The 19,871-nt window shown below is 45.1% G+C and overlaps 1 protein-coding gene across 1 annotated transcript in view; it reads left to right on the top strand.

The window, feature by feature from the left end:
• The window catches only part of LOC139545358 (uncharacterized), an 82,588-nt gene that overhangs the window by 41,805 nt on the left and 20,912 nt on the right, over positions 1-19,871 (top strand). Inside the window, 5 exon segments of the mRNA XM_071353055.1 lie at positions 7,636-7,738; positions 11,081-12,381; positions 13,167-13,212; positions 14,783-15,418; positions 17,167-17,240. Coding sequence (XP_071209156.1) covers positions 7,636-7,738; positions 11,081-12,381; positions 13,167-13,212; positions 14,783-15,418; positions 17,167-17,240 — 2,160 coding nt within the window.

The raw sequence follows: 19,871 nt of genomic DNA, 5'->3' as shown, positions 1-19,871 counted from the left end.
TCAGGGCATTTTAAAGATGGAATTCGCATTAGGGAAAACAGCACCAATGTCCACCCCAGCACCTTTATTGCAAAAACAAGTTTTTAGAAATGTTTGCCAATTTATAAAAAACATGTAAAACTGAAATATCACATTTACACAAGTATTCAGACCCTTTACTCAGTACTTTTGTTGAAGCACCTTTTGGCAGCGATTACAGCATCGAGTCTTCTTGGGTATGACGCTACAAGCTTGGCACAACTGTATTTTGGGAGTTTCTCCCATTCTTCTCCACAGATCCCCTCAAGCTCTGTCAGGTTGAATTGGGAGCGTCGCTGCACAGCTATTTTCGGGTTTCTCCAGAGATGTTAGATCGGGTTCAAGTCTGGGCTCTGGCTGGGCCACTCAAGGACATTCAGAGACTTGACCCGAACCACTCCTCTGTTGTTTTGGCTGTGTGCTTAAGGTTGTTGTCCTATTGGAAGGTGAACCTTTGCCCCAGTCTGATGTCCTGAGCGCTCTGGACCAGGTTTTCATCAAGGATCTCTGTTCTTTGCTCCATTCATCTTTGCCTCGATCCTGACTAGTCTGTCTCTGCCGCTGAAAAACATCCCCACAGCATGATGCTGCCACCACCATGCTTCACCGTAGGGATGGTGCCAGATTTCCTCCAGACGTGACGCTTGGCATTCAGGCCAAATAGTTCAATCTTGGTTTCATCAGACCAGAGAATCTTGTTTCTCATGGTCAGTCCTTTAGGTGCCTTTTGGCAAACTCCAAGCGGGCTTTCATGTGCCTTTTACTGAGGCTTCCGTCTAGCCACTCTCCCATAAAGGCCTGACTGGTGTAGTGCTGCAGAGATGGTTGTCCTTCTGGAAGATTCTCCCATCTCCACATAAGAACTCTGGAGCTCTGTCAGAGTGACCATCGGGTTCTTGGTCACCTCCCTGACCAAGGCCCTTCTCAACCCATTAATCAGTTTGACCGGGCGGCCATCTCAAGGAAGATGATGGAGGCCACTGTGTATTTGGGGGCCTTATGCTGCAGACATTTTTTGGTACCCTTCCCCAGATCTGTGCCTTGACACAATCCTGTCTCAGAGCTCTACGGACAATTCCTTCGACGTCATTGGCTTGGTTTTTGCTCTGACATGTACTGTCAACTGTGGGACCTTATATAGACAGGTGTGTGCCTTTCCAAATCATGTCCAATCAATTGAATTTACCGCAAGTGGACTCCAAGTTGTAGAAACATCTCAAGGATGATCAATGGAAACAGGATGCATCTGAGCTCAATTTCGAGTCTCATAACAAAGGGTCTGAATACTTATGTAAATATGTTTTTTGTTTTTTATTAGTAATACATTTGCAAACATTTCTAAAAACCTGTTTGCTTTGTCATTATGGGTTTATTGTGTGTAGATTGCTGATTTTTATTTATTCAATAAATGTTAAAATAAGGCTGTAACGTAAAGTTTTTTGGGGAAAAGTCAAGGGGTCTGAATACTTTCCGAAGGCATTGTATATTGTTCAATTTCATTTGATTATCAGCAGTTGTCGAACACACATGGGTGTCAAGAGTATTCTCTTCAATAATGTGCAGCGAATTCTACCAAAGATTTAATTTTATATTGACAAGTGACCGCTCTAACAATGGAAATACATGTCCTCGAAGATGGAAGGCAGGCTGGAGGAGGGGAGATCAGGTGGGACCGTTCTAGCCAATGAGAGGGCAGATGCGGGTGTGAACAACAAGCACAACACAACTTCCATATACATTTTTTTCCCCCAAAGTTGCCAAAATGCCACGTTCATCCACTTATCCGTGCATTCATAACAGCCTAACCATTACAAAACTTATATTCGATCAAATTAGTAATTACATTTTTTGTTGACCAAATTTGACTCGCTCATTGACCTCCATACAACAATTCCTCACTTCATGGTCTTATTTTCGTGGACAGATTTTGGGCAGAGTAAACCCTCTCGCTTTGCCTCTAACTCTCTGATTCTACTAGATTAAAAGCCATAATGAGTGTGATATGCGGCCATTTAAAGTATACTTGATTTTTGAAATTTCACATACTATAAAACACAAACGGCCTACTATTTAGGATGCAAGTATGGGTATTCGTATACCAACTCAGTGGCACGGGGGTTAGAGTGTCCGCCCTGAGTTTGGAAGGTTGTGAGCAATGTTCCCTCTAAACTGCACACATGCGCGCTGCGCAGAATAAATATCAGCCCACGCAGAGAAGCACTAGATTGAACTTCACTCAACTTTCTAGAGTTTTCCCCGTTAACACTATGAACGGTTACTGTTGGAAATGTGTTTGAATCAACGCAATATTAGCCACTTTCAATGCAACAAAACAAACAATGCAAGACACAGTTTTGCATACGATCTGCAAGAGATTTTGTTGTAGGCAGAACGCATCAGAGTAGGGTTCTATTACATTGACAGGCACGACTCATGCCCATACTCTACACAGACCGGTGCGCCATAACCAATCAGAGCTGTAGTAGGCCTATATGGGACGGCAGGGTAGCCTAGTGGTTAGAGCGTTGGACTAGTAACCGAAAGGTTGCAAGTTCAAATCCCCGAGCTGACAAGGTACAAATCTGTCATTCTGCCCCTGAACAGGCAGTTACAGGCCACTGTTTCTAGGCTGTCATTGAAAATAAGAATTTGTTCTTAACTGACTTGCTTAGTTAAATAAAGATTAAAAATAAATAAAATATATGCAAATAGACCACGTGTGCACATTTGCTAGTTAGTGAGTTATTAGCCCAGTTATAGGTCATTTGTAATCAGCAGTAGGGATTGCTTCCTACAAGTGCATTTCTAGCCATCTTTGAAAAGTGAGTCAGGTAAAGAGCTTTTTTTGTGTGTCTTAAATGGGCAGTGTTGTATTTTGAGACAGGCTTGAATAAGCTGTAGCCAATAGGCAGAGGGTAACATAATTTGTCTGATTCTCTGTAATGACGGTATAATGATGTGGTTTCTTGAATCAAACAAAAAAAATTCAGTCACCTCCTTGAAGGACAAGTGGATAAACATATCAAGCCCTGCATGTTTGGAATGTAGGCCTACATTGAACACCACACGTTGGCTGTTACTGTAAATTGAATGATATAACCACCATGTTAAAATGTTATGGGATTAAAAAAAATCTCTCCATTGTTTTTGTTGGTAGGATATATTGAATAGGCCTACATTATGATCAAATAGCCTACTTGACCACTGTTAAAACTGTAACTTAAAGCAGATACAGACTCAGTGTTCACAGTAAATGCGCACCGGAAGTTGCACAGAATTTTCACAATGTTAACGTTTGCGCACAGCAGACCTGAAATTTGCTCAGTGTCGATAGAAACTGGTTGGCAGTTCAATCCCTGGACGAGACATACCATAGACTGTAAAAATGGGACCTGATGCATCTCTGTTTGGCACTCTGCATTAAGGAGATCGATCGGTGGTAAGGCCCAGCAACAGACTAGCATCATGTCCAAGGTGTGTACTTGTACATCAAGCTGCATCATGCTACAGAAACAGGAGATAGGCTCCTGCCCTATGAGCTAATTACTATGGGTATTCAGACACGGCCACTGTTCGATGTTTGCAGTAACTTCTTTGTTGTAATATGAGAAGATTAAATTGTGTTTACAGTGCCTTCAGAAAGTATTCGTACCCCTTGACTTATTCCACATGTTGGTTAATTTATTAAACAAAACCAAAACGTGCAAATGTTTTGAAAACCAAATACATAAATATCTAATTTACAAAAGTATTCAGACTCCTGAGTCAATACATGTTAGAATCACCTTTGGCAGCGATTACAGTTGTAAGTCTCTAAGAGCTTTGCACACCTGGATTGTACAATATTTGCACATTATTCTTCAAACTCTGTCAATTTGGTTGTTGATCATTGCTAAACAGCCATATGCAAGTCTTGCCATAGATTTAAGCCAATTTAAGTCAAAACTGTAACTAGGCTACTCAGGAACATTCAATGTCGTCTTTAATCAACTCCAGTGTATATTTGGGCTTCCTCTAGGATTTTGCCTGTGTTTAGCTCTATTCTGTTTATTTTTATCCCCAAAAAAACTCCCTAGTCTTTGCCGATGACGAGCATACCCATAACATGATGCAGACACCACCATACTTGAAAATATGAAGAGTGGTACTCAGTGATGTGTTGGTTTTGCCCCAAACATAACGCGTTGTATTCAGGACATAAAGTTTAAAAAATTGCCACATTTCTTGCAGATTTACTTTAGTGCCTTATTGCAAACAGGATGCATGTTTTGGAATATTTTTTATTCTGTGACAAATGTACAATTTCTCTTCACGTTTAAACTGACATTTCTTTATTGTTTAAACTTTTAAACATAAAAAAAAAAAGAATTACGTGAATTCACGATTCAGATGTGGTTTTGCGTACGACTGTTAGGGGGCAGTGCGTTCAATCTACTGCAGTCCTGGCTACCTACCTACCGGTCGTCACTAAATACCACAGCCACAAAGTCATAAAGCCTATTTCTAAAATGTATCTTCTTAAGGTTAGGATTAAAACCACATTTTAACCACACTGCTAACCTTATGCCTAACCTTAAATTAAGACTAAATATATATTTTTTCATAAATTCTTATGTTAGACTGTGGCTGTGGTAACTAATGGAAACCCTACCAGATGGTGCTGACGTTACTACTGTCCCCCACTCACTCAGCCACCATAGTATTAATGTTGTTTTAGGTTCTCTGTTGTGTGAGCCTCCTCCATGTTGTCAGTACGTACTGTACTTCAGGTCACACTTCTTATCAATGTGATGGCTCGTTGCAGTGATATATGACAGCATGTTCATAGACGCATACCAATCTGTTAACGCCATGTATGGTGTTTGAGAGCTCGCGCTTTGTACTTGCACTTACAGAGCCATCATTGTACAATTTCTCCATCGGGGCCGACATGGCATCTTGTAGTCTGGTTCTAGATATACCAATAGGGTATTGAAGCCGACATCCTCTACCATTGACAATGGCTGCATATCAACTGCAATCATTTCTGTAATCAGCGCTGTGATTTCCTCACTCCGTCCCTTATCTCACTGCTGCCAGCAACAGGTTGGGTCGTCCCTTTCAGCACAGCCCGGTCTCATAGACTAGAGGTAACACAGTAAACGTAAATCCGGGAGACTGAAATTAGTATGATATTTCACGTTTGGTATGGTTACCTAAGACAGATGGTTACTTAAAGCAAAAACATATAATGCGAGACGCGAACGTCTAGTAACCAAAAGGTGGTGAGTTTGAATCTCGTCACAGACAACCTTAGCATTTTCGCTTATTAGCAACTTTACCACCACTTTTGAGCTACTTTGCAACTACTTAGCATGTTAGCTAACCCTTCCCCTAACCTTAACCCTTTAACCTAACTCTTAAACTTAACCCTAACCTTAACCCATAGCCTAGCTAATTTTAGCCAGCTAACTAACGTCAGCCACTTAGCTATAATTCGTAAAATATCATATGTTTTGCAAATTCGTAACATATAGTACGTTTTGTAAATTCATAACAAATTGTAATTCGCAACATACAGTATCATACGAAATGGGTGATGGACATCACAAATTAATACATACCATACAAAATGGAACGTATCACACTGAATAATACAAAATGCTCTGAGACCAGGTTGTTCAGCATTACACCTGAACTGCCACAGCAGCTCAATTCCACCTTGCAAAGTTTGCTTTTCATCACCTTCTCATTTAACTTCTCAAAGTATTGCCATACAGGACTTCACTGCTGTGTCTCACTATGCCATTTTCCCAACTGTTAACGAAGATGACATGCATGGCAAGTCATTTGAATGATTCATATCGCCTCCTATTAAAATTACAGCATTGTTGCATTAGGTATTTGTAAAAAATGATGATCAGGACCTGTTGTGGTAGTTTTGTGATAACTGCACTGTGATTTTAATTTTGTATAAAAAATAATAATAATTGGTTAGGGATTTTTTTCTGAACGTTAACGATCACAATGTCGTTTAAACCTTTATACCCCTAGTACAGGGATCCTTCTTTTCACTCTAATTTAGTTTAGTATTGTGGAGCAACTACAATGTTGTTGATCTAGCCTCAGTTTTCTCCTATCACAGCCATTAAACTCTGTAACTGTTTTAAAGTCACTATTGGCCTCATGGTGAAATCCCTGAGCGGTTTCCTCTCTCCCCGACAACTGGGTTAGGAAGGACGCCTGTGTCTTTGTCGTGACTGGGTGTATTGATACACCATTCAAAGTGTAATAACTTCACCATGCTCAAAGGAATATTCAATGTCTGCTTCTTTTTTTGTTTTACCCATCTACCAATAAGTGCCCTTCTTTACGAGGCATTGGAAAACCTCTCTGGTCTTTGTGGTTGAATCTGTTTGAAATTCATTGCTCGACTGAGAGACCTTACAGATAATTGTATGTGTGGGGTACAGGGGTGAGGTAGTCATATATTCTCATGATATCCATTTTTAAAGACCAGTGAACCAGACACAGCTCTGGTTTTACTATTCCTGAATTTATTATACCAAATACCTTTATGGTTAAAAATAAATTACTTACTATGAAGTTATTTATACATTTCTAAATAAGCGTGTATAGAAACTCCATATAACCACACGTTCCTTTTCCACACAATATCACAGATGCACTATAGTGGAAAGGTTTGTGGGGCACTGGAGCTTTCTGGACAAGGGAGTGTGTGTGCTTATGCAGGAGGAAAAGTGTGTGTGTTTTGGCCTTGGTGTCTGTACAGCTGATCTTCCTGTGGAGTAGCTCAAAGTAAGGCACCAGTGGCAGCATCTACATGTCTCCCTCTCTTCTTCTCTCTCCCTTTGTCTCCACCTCCCTGCATCTCCCATTTCCTCTCCATATGCCAAAACGTTGCACTCTCTACTCTATCGTCTCCCTCCTAGTGTGTCTTTCCTCTAATATTGTAGATTATGAGACCCAGTGTGTTTTACTGGCTGTGCAGATTACTTCTTTCTCTACCTGTACTGAGGACCAGACGTTACTAACACACTAGGCCACGGTGGAGGACTGAGGGGTCAGAGAGGTCAGGCACACTTCAATCATTACTCAACAGAAGGCTATGTCCTGGGCTGTTACAGCTGGGTCACTAACTCCCTTGGTGTAACATTTAGGTTCAAAGCATTATGGGTTGGTTGATTTACCTGGCTGGCTCTTAGGGCGTGTTATGGTGTACTGTGTCTCTCCCGGGGTGAGCAGGGACAGGGTGGAGGCATGGCAGTAGCCATCTTATCTCAGCTGGTAGGCAGGGCCTGGGCCTCATCATGGCCTCTCTCTTTGAGGAGCGCTTGATACGGACATCACACACACTGTTCTGATTGCCCCATACAGACTGAGGACTTTTGTGTACCTGATGGTTTGACTTATTTGCTGATCAGACCACTGAGAGGGATGGGATGGTTGGGGTTCAGCTCAGTGTTGTAGCTGGGCAGGGGCTGACTGAATGACTGTACCCAATCTGTGTCATACTGCATGGAACAGCATGTGAGAACTGAATACCCTTTTCTTGACTCTTTCTGCATTGAAGCAATTATATATTGAAATCACTGATTTACTGTATTGTTTCTGCAGGACACCGAGAAGGAGAGGCTTGGCGAGCGAGAGAGAATCAAGTCTCAGATCCGGGAGCTACGGAGCCACCAGATGCAGCAGGGCAGTGAGCTGCACAGGACAGGTGAGCAACGGCACTGTTCAAAGAGCTGAGCTTAGAGGTTCAAAGACCATATGAGTGGTTGACTGTTCCTTTTACTTAGCCGGACACACACACACGCACACACAGACACATACAGTTAATTTTATTCCTGCTCTTCTATATATGGCATGCTTATATGATCGTGTTTGCCTTAACTTAAGGGTCAAGTTTGTATAGGCACTTGTACTTAAACACAACATTGATTCAAATATTGCTTGTACCTCCACACTTATGCACCTAGATGCAATTTCCTCTGGCATGCTAGTGAAAATAGCCAGCCAATAGAGTCATGCTGCTGTAGAGGGCGGCAGTGGAGCTGAGGCTGTCTCATTGGTTTACACTGTTTTTAGCTCCTCCATCTTTATTTTCAGATTAGAGGCACCACAGTCATGGGACTCTGGCTTTGGGTGTGTAGTGATTTTCATTAACCACTGTTAGAAAACCTACATTTAAAACACAGTGAATACTTTACTATAGGTGTACTATCTTTAGCGAAGACCTTACGACTTGTAAACACACACTCCCACTCACAGAAAAAACAAATGCAAAAGTGAATGAGAGAAGACCGGTAAAGGGCTTTGAGAGAGCATGTAGTACAATAGAGAATGTGTTTATAGCCAGACTGATTTGAATGCCTCTAAAGTGAGCATTGTGTTTGTTGAACCAATATACTCTGTCTCTACTGCGTTATTTTTACTCTAAGGCTAAAGCCAAGTATTTTTCTGATCAAGGAACCTACCCCAATGTTGACCTGAACCTGGCCAGTCCCTGGCTGGGTTCTTTGACCGTAATTACCTTGGTTTACCCTTAGCTCACAACACCCCGCTCATCAGCCAGTGTCTGATAGTAGTGGGGTTATGAGACGCAACAGGAACATCACCCGTTCAAAGGGGAACCCACACCCAGTAGTAATACAGCTGCTATTTTAAGCACATACCAGAACAGAACCCTTTCTTGACATGTCCCTCACCATGCAATTTGGTCCAGGGTGAAGGCAGGGCCAGCGGCAGACAGGAGCAGACCTCCACAGAGCAGAGGGATTGTGGGTAGGAGCTGTTTGAAATGGACGCCAATACAGACACAGGAAGTTAGTGGCTGGGAACGGATAGGGTGGGGTGGGCTCATTTTTAACAGAGAGAAGGAGAACGTTGTTTAGAGAAAGGACTAAACTTGGAAGAGTATGGGGGTACTGTGGCCCACTGGCTGTCACACACACATGCTACCTCTCTCTCTCTTTTCACACACACACACACTTAAATATACAGCACAGTCTTGCACACATATATACACTCCATAGTTTGGTGAAAAGCAATCTTGTGCTCAGTTCAGAATTGAATTGAATGCTGCATAAATTTAAATTCTTTAATTTGAATTTAAGTAGTAAACAGGATACAGAATTTCAATTATAATTTTGAATTAAATAAAATAGAATTCAATTACATTCAAATGCCTCTTCTATTCTGTTTGGTGTAGTCTATACAAATATACATCTTGTACCTAAAACATGTCATGTCATTATATACATGCATATAAAATATTAATTAACAATCAATTTTCAGGACTAACTTAAAATGAACGATCAAGGAAAGGAAAGTCTAAGTTATTATATTTCATGAATCACTGAATTCAATTCTATATCCTGTGGGGTGTGGCTTATTTAATTAGAATTTGGTGAATGGGAGTCAATTCTGAATTGAGCACAATCCTGGTAACAAGGCTGTAATTTAGGAAATTACCCGTTTGTGAGTGGCTCAGTGGAAGGGCCTCCCGAGTGGCGCAGCGGTCTAAGGCACTGCATCTCAGTGCCAGAAGCGTCACTACAGACCCTGGTTGGATCCCGGGCTCCAGCACAACCGGCCATGATCGGGAGTCCCATAGGGCGGCGCACAATTGGCCCAGCGTTGTCTGACTTAGGGGAGTGTTTGGCTGGGGTAGGCCATCATTGTAAAATAAGAATGGGTTCTTAACTGACTTGCATAGTTAAATACAAAAATATATATTTTTTAAATGTGATAGTCCCAGGGGAGCCAGACTCCTCAACTTTGAACTCGACACTGAAAAGACCCCTTTTGTTGTTGCTGTTTTTTGTTTTTGTGTGTTTGTTAAGAAGGGGAGAGGGGAGGGAAGTCGGCATTATGCACTATTGTGGTTATTTAAAGCCATCCTCTCATTATCCAAGAGCAGTAGGGGGTTTTCCCAAAAATCCTCACAACAGCACACAATGGACTGGACATGATGTACAAACGGCAACAACTTCAATCACTAGTTTGCAACTCTTTGGCTGCTCCTCCCTTCAACTATAGTTCTCTTTTTAATTGGACTTGACTGAGGCCTTCATTTGATGTCATGTGGTCTATTTATAGGGCCTTGTGTGAGAAAGGGGGCCATTTTAGTTTGTTGTGATGTTTGAAGTGAATGCGTATCATAAGCATGTTTCTTATTCAAACCCCATTATATAACCACTCCCTTAAAGTAATCAGCTAAAGCTTCACCTAACCCCAGCCTTCAGAGAGTGTTGAAAAAGCTGCTGAGGCTGTGGCTGTCTTAGACCAGAATGGGGCTCTCCTTCACAGATTTGGTTTGAAAATGACAGACCTGGATGCTCTGTTTGGATAGGGCATACAAAGGGTACGCAGAGATGTTATCATACAATGATGTGTCTCTTGTAAGGACACTGTGATTTTCCACTCTGTGGCCTATCTTTATGCAGCATGTCTGTGGTTCCTGTACAGCACCCAGAGTTAAAGATGCTGAGCAATGAGCATCACGGGGAGAGCTAGAGACTGGCTCTAGGAGGGGGAAGATGTGGGCACTGCAGTATTTGGAGTGTGGTTTCCTGATGAGAGGAGGAATGAAGGAGGTTGGATTCAGACCGGGGGAGGGGGAAAGTACTTGTCCTATTCTCCATTTCACCCCACTTCCAGTTCCCCTTACACTTCCTGCTGGTTGGTAACCACCTAGTGTTCTAATCTCTTTTACACACACAGACACACAGACATCTGGTCCAGGAATTGAGTCAAGCGTGGAGGAAATGCCTACATCCCCTTGTCTCCTCAGTGACGCTCACATGTCTCTCACACTGTGCTCTTGTGGATTTGGCCTCTGCGGAAACCTTTAATTTTCATCAGCAGTTCCCAAGTTGTCCAGCAACTGCTCACATGATCCTACATTCCATCTTGTTTATGTTAGGTCAGAGAAACTTAAAAAATGCAAGAACAGAATTGTACACAAGTTGTATTTTCATGGTATGTGTTCCTCGGCACCATACTAGATCTACTCATGGGTATGTTCCACTCACTGTATTGTGGTCTTTGTGTTCTGTAGGCTCTAACTCAGGCATGGTTCTGGTTCTGGACCCCCTGGTGAGGGATGAGGTCCCTCTGCTGACCCGCCCACAGACCCGGGACCCTGTGACATCATCAGAGCCGGACGTGGTCCTATCCCACCGCCAGCGTTCTGACTCGACATCCTCAGAACGCAGCCTGGCCTCCAGGCCCCGTCTGAACTCTGGAGCCTCAGAGAAGAGTCTGGGTCTGGGCTCAGCCTTCCGGACCAGGGTGGACTCTGGAGCATCAGAAAAGAGCCTGGGCTCAGCCTTCAGGACCAGGGTGGACTCTGGAGCATCAGAAAAGAGCCTGGGCTCAGCCTTCAGGACCAGGGTGGACTCTGGAGCATCAGAAAAGAGCCTGGGCTCAGCCTTCCGGACCAGGGTGGACTCTGGAGCATCAGAAAAGAGCCTGGGCTCAGCCTTCCGGACCAGGGTGGACTCTGGAGCATCAGAAAAGAGCCTGGGCTCAGCCTTCCGGACCAGGGTGGACTCTGGAGCATCAGAAAAGAGCCTGGGCTCAGCCTTCCGGACCAGGGTGGACTCTGGAGCATCAGAAAAGAGCCTGGGCTCAGCCTTCCGGACCAGGGTGGACTCTGGAGCATCAGAAAAGAGCCTGGGCTCAGCCTTCCGGACCAGGGTGGACTCTGGAGCATCAGAAAAGAGCCTGGGCTCAGCCTTCCGGACCAGGGTGGACTCTGGAGCATCAGAAAAGAGCCTGGGCTCAGCCTTCCGGACCAGGGTGGACTCTGGAGCATCAGAAAAGAGCCTGGGCTCAGCCTTCCGGACCAGGGTGGACTCTGGAGCATCAGAAAAGAGCCTGGGCTCAGCCTTCCGGACCAGGGTGGACTCTGGAGCATCAGACAGAAGCCAGTGTTCCGCCCACAGAGGCAGACTGGACTCTGGGGCCTCAGAGTCCCACTTCAGACAGAGACTGGACTCTGGCACGTCAGACTCCAGTATGGGACCGCCAGCCCCCCTGGGCTCTGAGACCTCCGACGGCGCAGGGCTCCTGTCACGGAAACGGCTGGACTCAGGGACGTCTGACCTGAGCGTGGGCGTGTTGTCTGTGGGCCGGAGCCGAGAAGAGCAGCCAGAGGTGACCATGAGTAGCTCCTCCTCCAGCACAGACTCCGAGGCTGAAAGCACCAACCACCATCCAGACCAGCCCCATCAGGACAGCACCACTACCAACCATTATCAGCCTGATGGGGCCGTCCTATTCAGGAAAGCCCCAGACTCCCACAGTGGCCTGATCAATGGCAGTGCCAAGGAAAGAGGAGACATCCAGGAACAGAAGGTACAGTCTTGTTGAATCTACCTGGGTAATGCTTGCTGACATGATCTGCTGTGTCTCTAGGTAGAACAGTAGAATATATAGGTTATCATACCACTAGAGGGGGATGTTGAGCTATGATGGCATGTCTCCCTCTCTCCCTCCCTCTCTTTTGCAGCACCAGTTCTCAGCAGCATCTTTGTAAGTCAAGAGCTATAAACATATAACATTTCTCTGTACGTGTTTAAAAGCTCTGTTTGACTATGGTTACTTGGCTACACAAATAAACTCAGCACCTCAGAGCCGGCCCAAATCCTTTCTTGTGCTCAGCTGGTTCTGGTTCCCCTCAGATCTCGGTTTTCCTCACCTGCTGTCAGAGGAAGAGCCGCTGGGGCTGGCCAGCAACAGCCAAAACACACAGGCAGGAGATGGCTGCTGAAGCATTCTGAGTCTCTATTGTTTGCTCAATGGCCTCATCAGAGACTTGGGTCACCATGACGCCACGTTGTTGCCCTTATGGGGAGTGTTTAACCAACGCAGGCTCCAGGCTCTTTTATAGAACTCTGCAATATGGTATGCTTATCTTCCATGTGTTTACATTGCGCTGTGGAGGCTCAGGCACATCTTGGCCCCATGGCCCCTCAGCCAAAAAAAGAACAGCCCCAAACGTGCCTCCCTTGCGCCAAACTGTTACATAATGTTGACGATCCTCCCTGCCATCCCATGGATCTGCACTATTGCCCTGTGTTGCTTATTGCTACGTTCTAATTGAATCTTCTCTTCTCTCTCTCTCGCCCCCCCCCTTTCAGGTCAGATATACTTTACTCACTCCTCTCAGAAAATCAAATGATGCAGGTGAGCATGTTTGCAGATACAAACCTTATCTATGTGTGTGTGTACACTACCGTTCAAAAGTTTGGGGTCACTTAGAAATGTCCTTGTTTTTGAAAGAAAAGCACATTTTTGTCTCACAATAGTACCCGCAAAACACCAGTCTCAATGTCAACAGTGAAGAGGAGACTCTGGAATGCTGGCCTTCTAGGCAGAGTTGCAAAGAAAAAGCTATATCTCAGACTGGCCAATAAAAAGAAAAGATTGAGATGGGCAAAAGACCACAGACACTGGACAGAGGAAGCCTGTAATCGAACCTCCAAATGCTGATGCTCCAGATACTCAACTAGTCTAAAGATGGCCAGTTTTATTGCTTCTTTAATCAGAACCACAGTTTCAGCTGTGCTAACATAATTGCAAAAGGGTTTTCTAATGATCAATTAGCCTTTTAAAATGATAAACTTGGATTAGCTAACACAAAGTGCCATTGGAACACAGGAGTGATGGTTGCTGATAATGGGCCTCTGTATGCCTATGTAGATATTTCATAAAAAAATCTGCCGTATTCAGCTACAATAGTCATTTACAACATTAACAATGTCTACACTGTATTTCTGATCAATTTGATGTTATTTTAATGGACAAAAATGTGCTTTTCTTTCAAAAACAAGAACATTTCTAAGTGATCCCAAACTTTTGAACGGTAGTGTACATGTAATCGCCTGACATTAAGTGGGAGCCAGGGTGGATTTGTGGCTCATTACTGGTGCTCTACTGTGAAACTCCACCAGCAGTGTTGATAACAGACATCTCACCAGAGGATCAATGAACTGAGCCCCTTAGCACTGCTGAGTTATAGCTGTTCCTCTAATATCATCAAGACGACTTGTTACCGAACTCCTATCAGTTTAATGGCTTCCATCCAGAGGAGCATTGTAGGGCCAGCATGACCGTATAGGGCCAGTCATACAGGGGAAGGGGTGAGGGCGCACCGCTAGAGGACTGAATGGCAAGCTATAAGAAGGCCCTTTATATTCTCCTCTCTGTGGCCCCAGACTCCTGAAAGCTTGTTATTCTCAAAAACACTAAATCGTGATTATTAAGAGGGAGGGAAATGCTTTTCTAAATGAGTGTGGAGCCTTTCCCTATATGTGAGGAAATCAGACCATCGCTCTGCTGTACAGAAAGGAGCATGAATCCAGAAACACTCAGGCAACCTAGAAATGGAGCAAATCTGTCAGCTAATGGCCTAAGCTGACGCACTGAAGATGAGGGAGAATGAGGTCGGGCGAGAGGGATTGAAGAAAAGGAGGGGGGCTGGAAAAAGGGATGGGGGAGAGCGAGAGAAGGGAAATCAAGTCAAGGGATTTGCAGAGTGCTTTAGCATGAGACAGTCAGTAAGAGTGCTGCTTTGAGTTTGAGGACTTTTAGGCATATTGCCCTGCTGAAGACTTTGAAATGTTTCCAGTCTTTGTGTGTCAGCTGTACCAGGGGAGCTGGGTAATTAACTACTGAGTTTGTATTACTTGACTGTGTCTGTTCTTTGCTACTGTGTGTAAATAATTTCCACTCATGCTTTCTGTCTGTTTTGCAGTTCCTGAGAAGAAAGAGCCAGTTGTCTTGGCCCCTTTCGGCCGGGCTAACTCTGTGCGGGACCGTATGCGTAAGTTCACGGAGCCCAGTCCCAGTGTCCCGGTCCTGAAGAGGGGCTCTCAGTCTCTGAGGAACGCGACAGCCCCCAGTGCCCGAGTCCTAGGCAGAGCCACCCAGCTGAGTGAGGGGCCAGCAGCAGGGCCAGCCAAGCAGACAGCAGTGACCACAGTAGTATCCATCACCACCCCTACAGACAGGCCCGGGAGAACCCATGTAGGCTCTACATCCTACTCTTCATCCGCCTCCTCCTCAAAGAACCATGTCCAATGCCAGGGCACAGTTCATCCAGGGGGCGTGGCCACCAAACCTCTGCAAAGCGCTGCTCAATCCTTGAACGCTGTAGGCGGGGCAAAGCAGGCGGCTGAAAAGCTGCGGCACGCCTCGGGCGGCTCAAAGGAAGACAAGACCCCAGGGAGAGCATCTGCACAGCGGGACAGCAAGGGAGCGGCAGACCCCGACATGAAGACCTTCCTAACTATCGAGATCAAAGATGGGCGCACCACCACCACCACCTCTTCATCCTCTAGAGGCAACCTGGCCCCACGCATCACCACCAACCCCATAGGACAGAGAGCAGGTAAGAGCACTACCTAACACTCCTCTCTCCCAAACATCACTCACTACCGTCTGGGCACATTAGAGACATGATGTGCTGGGTGGTTTACTGTGGCATTTCTTTGAGCTGTGTACTTGGTGATGGATATGCTAGATAAGACTTCTGGTTCCAGATTCTTTATCTTTACAGACCACAGATTTTGATGGATATGGATATGTGTTAAATTCAAAAACAGAAGTTGATATTTGAAATGATATTAACCCCCTTGAATTTCCCCCTGAATCTTAGAATAGATCAACAAACATTACCAGTGGAACATAGAGGGACATTTTCCATCCCTCCAGCCCAGTGTACTGCAGCAGATCAGATGCACTGTGCCTGTGTGTGGACTGGAGGCAGACAGTGTAGATATGTATCCTGCTCTGTCCCAGCTCCACCTCTACATGCTAATATCAGCCTTCAGACCCCACTGGAATCCCTGTTGCCATGGGAGACCAGAGACACCACAGGGGCAGGGAGCAGTCAGCAGCAGGGCTGAACCCCAGGCTGAGGACAGGCCAGGGTCAGGGAGTGTGTGTGGGAGCAGGGGTCTGCTGTGGATATGGAGCAGCATTGTGTCTGTGATGGACAGGCACACTGTGTGGAGGTGGAGGGGGGTGGGAGAGTGGTATGGGAATAGGGACACACAACAATGGGCAGTTATAGAGTGTAGCTAGCTACCGTATGTTCGACATTACAATACGCTGTGGTCTCTCTGTGGCATCCTGCAGAGTTGGCGATGTCCACAACAGACTATGGTCTGTGTACCACTGTAAATGCCATTCAAACACTCACACTGTACCGTTGTATCCAGGAAAACGTTGTAGTAGAAAAAGTAAAAGTAGAAAAACAGGCATTAAAACTGCATACTTGATTGTGTCTGTCTACTGTATGTGTTTCTACATGTGTATGTTAGTGTCTTGGTGCATCTCAGAAGCAGCCTGCTGTGGAGATCTGTCCAAAAAGCCAGTCTTGTTCTCAAGCACTTTCCAGCCACCAGGACCTCCAACCCAAACAGTTTACATAAGACCCTGCCTGTACAGGACTACTACAGCCTCTGATTACCCCTCCCCTCCTCCCAGACCCTCCGACAGCTCCACTTGGCATCTTCAAGAGGCCGGCATTGTTGCTTTTAAGCCTAATTTGCTCTAATGGCTTTGGGGTCCTTTTTTGGAAGCTCCCTGACTGACTGAAGATAGGCTAGGATAATGACTAGTTCTCCCAGCAGCTCTGAACAACAGTCCTGGCTGAGTGTGCAGTACAGAACACTGGAACGGATCAAACAGGCACTTCTGTTTTATAGCTGCGATTAAACTGACAGATGCTGTCTTATGATGGCCTCCAGCTTACTGTGTGGGTGGGGTGTTAGTGCACTGGTCACATGAAAATATGTGTATCCATACAGAGAGGGATAGAACATGAGTGGTTATATTAGCGGCGGCTTTGTCCATAGTGTGACTCACTGGTTAGATATGAGACCTCCCATCACCATGGCAACTCATGTCAGTGAGTGATGGCCCCCTCAACACACTCAGGGACATGGGAACATCATCATGTCCAATATACCAAAAGAAAGGCTTAGGGGCCTTAAGTCTGTTGTAAATATTTATGGATACACACTGGTGGTGTGCTGTGACATTGTTTTTAAATGACAGTGTTTTTATAGAGCTTTTGACATTTCAGCTCCATGTAAGTCTCTTCCTGTATGTCTCGCTCTCTCTCCCTGGCAGAGTTGACTCTGGGCCTAAGAGCGACCCCCTTCAAGATGTCCTCCTCCAGCCTTACCTCCGGATCATCTTTCAAGGTAACTGTAACACTCCACTCCTCCTGACCTGGCAGATAGACCAGGTGTGATGACCATAACATAACCTGTCAAACAAGAGTTCTGCATGTCATGCCTATAGCAGCTATCAATGTTGGACTGTAAGTTGAACAGTCATGGTTTACCACTTGCCTTGAAGTTTCAATTGCAGCTTAATTTTATTGAATTGAACACCAACCCAAAGGCCCCTAAAAGCAAGTGCCTCAGATGCCGATAGAGAGATTTTATAAAGGTGTACACTCCCTTTCACTCAATCACCAAAGAGCTTTTTCCTTAATGGAAGGAGGGGAGAGTAGGCACCCTGAGGACACACTCACCCTCGCTGAGAGGTCAGGGAGAGAGGCTCCCAAGGGCGCAGCAGTCTAAGGCACTGCATCTCAGTGCTAGAGGCGTCACTGCCGTGATTGGGAGTTCCATAGGGTGTCGTATGGGTTTGGCCGGGATAGGCCGTCATTGTAAATAAGAATTTGTTCTTAACTGACTTGCCTAGTTAAATAAAAAAATGAACAAGGGGTCACATCTGTCCTTGTATGATAAACATACAGCGAGAGGGAGGGAGGGATGTGCACTGGGCACTCTTCATTCTCTTTCTGTCTCATCCCTAGCCACTCAACTAGACAAGGACACAGATTCTTCATCTTTTCTCATACTGTAAAAAAAAAACCTGAGCCCCTTTACCATCAACCAGGGTTCAGGCACTGTGATTGGTGGAGAGTCATCAGTTTCTTTGATGATTGGTGCTGATGTCTCCAGTCAGATGGGTTAGTTGAGGTGGTAAGCAGAGGGAATAGACCACCCAGGCCCTGCAGTGCCCTGACCTCTCAGTGAGGGTGAGACTCTGTCATCAGTCTGCCTACTTTCCCTTCCTTCCATGAAGGAAAAAGCTCTGTGGCGATTGAATGAAAGGCAGTGAATGGAGGGTAAGGGAGAAGTGTAGTCAAGTTTACTCACTCATTAATCGTCCTGTATTCCACCCCCCATGAAGGGCGGGGCAGTAATCTGATTAGGGGATCAGGGCACTGACTGGTTTATCAGGGCCGTGCTGGGAGGACGCTGGCTGGCTTGGGGGGGGTTAAAGGTTTTGCACAGAAACTGTCTCCATCAGTTAACCCTGTAGTCACACACATAGACACAGATAGACACAGATTGGTGGCTCTTACACACAGACGGACTGAGCCAGTCGGACTGAGCCAGATGACCGAGGAAGAGGCAAGACGGCATACATTCATTCTGCAGAAGATGAGGTGTATACTTGACTGATCTAAGTGTCATCAGGAGTCAGGACAAGTAGGTAACTACGGTGGAGAGTGAATAGAGTATAATATGTCTGATGTTTTACGATTTCATTTAAACTTTTCCAAATATCAGTAGTGAGTTTTGGTGCCTCTTGTTTGTCATGGATAGAACCACTGCATACCGGTACATCCACTTTTGATTGTTTACAGGTATTTTAAACCATGTGCTGAGGTTTAGAATGTGTACTGCTGTAATCCACACTGTTTGTGAATAAGATCACAAGGCCAGTGTTCATTTTTGTGTAGACACACTGGGGACTCTTTTCTTTCAGCCCAAGTCACCAGCATGGTGTATCAGTTACCGTTACTTAAGCCCTAAATTGTTATTATGCTACTAATGCGATTGTAATACAGCGCTGTCAGGGTAGGGGTTAAGCCTTTGAACTTGACACATGCAGCAAAGTGTAACACGCTGTACTTTCTGCTTGCATTGGCATGTTGCATTAGCATATTAGCGTGTAGGTAATGCAGACGCAAACGTGGCTGAACAAGCAAGCAGAAAGAACACTGGTACTGACTTTCGCATGAGGTTTCATGTCTTCCATGATTACTGTGAGGATGGGAGAGCCACCGGTGGGCCTCCACTCTTTCCCTGGGTTCTGAAAGTGAGCAGGGTCCCTGAGTTATCCTTACAGCCCCCTGGGAGCTGCCGTCAGGCTTATTCTGGTTATTAGGCAATCGTGGAAATTGCTCTACTAATGCGATTTTGGGAGATGCTGGCAGTCGCTGTTTTCACTCTGGGTTAGCATCAAGCAGGGCAGAGTTGGGCTCTGCCCAGGGCCCAGACCCCACCACCTGTCCACACAATCTCTCAGGCCCATGGAAGTTCAAGTGTGCTTTACAACGACGTTACCAGGATGATGGATTGGCTTCCAGTGCCACCATCAACAGGAATTGACAGTGATCCTCATTCACAGTCCTCTTTCCTCTATAGGATTGTAGGGTTGTCTGATGTATACACTCTGATGGAACAGTCCTATTATGGATGTCCTGCAATCAGAGATTTGTGACGAGGGTTGTTTTGGATTAGTTGGTCTTTATTGGTGTTTGGTAAATGAACCTACAGACTATGTGATCTGTGTGGGTGGTCCTCTGCGCGTCTCTGGTGGTCTGTCTTCAAACCTTATTACCATTTTCACCCCTATACACAACCAGTTACTTAATGACAGCTTACTTTAGGTCAGATAAGCTTTGAGACTGGGATAATGCATATAGGGTAGCATTGAGTCTTACAATGGGCAGAGTAATAAAAACGCATAAACTCTGAAGAAAGCGAGCAAGAAGCATGTGAGGGAGAGGTAAATTAGTCAAATCAAAT

Source organism: Salvelinus alpinus, chromosome 19 (assembly GCF_045679555.1).
Source record: "Salvelinus alpinus chromosome 19, SLU_Salpinus.1, whole genome shotgun sequence".
NCBI classification, from domain to species: Eukaryota; Metazoa; Chordata; class Actinopteri; order Salmoniformes; family Salmonidae; genus Salvelinus; species Salvelinus alpinus.
Note: the sequence above shows the minus strand (reverse complement) of the source record. Positions and strands in the feature narration are given on the sequence as shown.